The sequence below is a fragment of the Corvus brachyrhynchos genome, unplaced genomic scaffold (genome assembly GCF_000691975.1).
Source record: "Corvus brachyrhynchos isolate BGI_N302 unplaced genomic scaffold, ASM69197v1 scaffold1561, whole genome shotgun sequence".
Lineage (NCBI taxonomy): Eukaryota > Metazoa > Chordata > Aves > Passeriformes > Corvidae > Corvus > Corvus brachyrhynchos.
The window spans coordinates 22,188-24,320 of record NW_008236273.1 but is presented as its reverse complement, the minus strand read 5'-3'; the positions used below and the strand labels follow the sequence as shown (position 1 = coordinate 24,320).

The following is a 2,133-nucleotide window of genomic DNA, read 5'->3' as shown; positions in this document are numbered from 1 at the left end:
AGGTCCTGGCAGGGTTACCCCTGGTGTCCCCGCAGGTCCTGGCAGGGGGATGAGCCCCGCAGGTCCTGGCAGGGTTAACGCAGTGTCCCCGCAGGTCCTGCCAGGGGGATGAGCCCCGCAGGTCCTGGCAGGGTTAACGCAGTGTCCCCACAGGGGAGTTGGTGGCACAGTTCAAGTTCACGGTGCTGCTGATGCCCAACGGCCCCATGAGGATCACGAGCGGCCCCTTCGAGCCCGAGCTCTACAAATCCGACCTCGAGGTGCAGGACGGGGAGCTGAAGGTTGGTTCATCAGTGATCACCTTAATTATTAATAAGTTAATGCGCAAATTAAATAGCAACATAAACATGGCGGTAATTTGTTTCTATTTGCATACGGAACGTTTGGAGGGGAAGTTATTGATCAGTTATTTTATTTCTTAGTGTTTGTGTTTACTTGTAAAATAAGGGAGGAAGTCGGTTTGTAATAGTTATTAGTGTTAATAGATTAATTACTAATTAATAAGGAAGAAATTTGTGTCTCTAAATAAAATAAATTTGCATATCTATTAAGCTGAATATAAAAATACCGTGAAATAGATGTGAAATAAAATGTATTATAAATGGAAATATAATGGGAATAATGTAAGTATTAGAAATAGAATGTAATATAAGTGTTATAAACGTAGACAGAATGTAAATAATAGAAATAAAATAAATATAAATTTAATGTAAACAATATAGATCTATAAATATAATGTAAGTAATAGAAATAAATATAAACTTAATGCAAACAATATAGATCTATAAATATAAAGTAAATAGTAGGAATAAAATATAAATATAATGTAAATAATAGAAATATTATAAATAAAAATATAATTAAAAACAGCTATTATAAATATAAATAGAATGTAAATAGAAATAAAATAAATATAAACTTAATGTAAGTAATAGAAGTATTATAAATGTAAATATAATGTAAATAATATAAGTGAAATAAATATAATTTAATTAAATAATAGAAATATTATAGATATAGATATAATGTAAATAATAGAAATATTTATAAATATAATGTAATATAAATATTATAGATACAATGTAAATAATATAAGTAAAATACATAAAAACTTAATAGAAGTAATAGAAATATATAAATATAATGTAAATAATTTAAATAAAATAAATAGAAACTGAATGTAAATAATATAAATATTTATAAATGTAATGTAATATAAATATTATAAAGGTATAATGTAATATAAATAAACTAAATATAAACTTCATGTAAGTAATAGAAATATTATAAATGTAAATATAAATTTAATGTAAGTAATAGAAATATTATAAATGTAAATATCAATATAATGGAAATAATAGAAATATTATAGATGTAAATGTAAACATAGTGTAAGTAATAAAAGTATTATAAATGTAAGTACCAATATAATGGAAATAATAGAAATATTATAAATGTAAATGTAAATATAATGTAAATAATAGAAATATTATAAAAATGAATATAATGTAATATCATTATTATACATATAGATATAATGGAAATAATATAAATGTTATAACTATAAATACAATGTAAATAAGATAAATACTCTCAATATTTATAATTTAAATAATATTATATACATCAAAATACTGTAGCTGTAACTATAATATATAAATATTCACATATGAAATAAAACCTATGAGAAATAGAAAAAACACGGTAAATATAAAAATCAATTTATAAAGATACAAACGTATCATATTGAATTAAAAGATAAGAATAGAATCAATATAATCATTAATATAATATTAAAATACAATATATATAATCAATATACTATTAAAAGATAAGAATAGAATCAATATAATATTAAAATATAATATATAGAAACAATATAATATTAAAAGATAAGAATAGAATCAATATAATAATCAATATAATATTAAAATGTAATATATAGAATCAATAGAATATTAAAAGATAAGAATAGAATCAATATAATAATCAATATAATATTAAAATGTAATATATAGAATCAATAGAATATTAAAAGATAAGAATAGAATCAATATAATAATCAATATAATATTAAAATACAGTATATATAATCAATATAATATAAAAATATAAGAATAGAATCAATATAAT

The 2,133-nt window shown here is 21.9% G+C and overlaps 1 protein-coding gene across 1 annotated transcript in view; it reads left to right on the top strand.

The window, feature by feature from the left end:
* Positions 1-2,133, top strand: part of PA2G4 (proliferation-associated 2G4) — a 22,269-nt gene that overhangs the window by 15,132 nt on the left and 5,004 nt on the right. Inside the window, exon 10 of the mRNA XM_008643519.2 lies at positions 154-281. Within this exon, the coding sequence (XP_008641741.1) occupies positions 154-281 (128 nt within the window). The remainder of the gene's footprint in view (positions 1-153; positions 282-2,133) is intronic.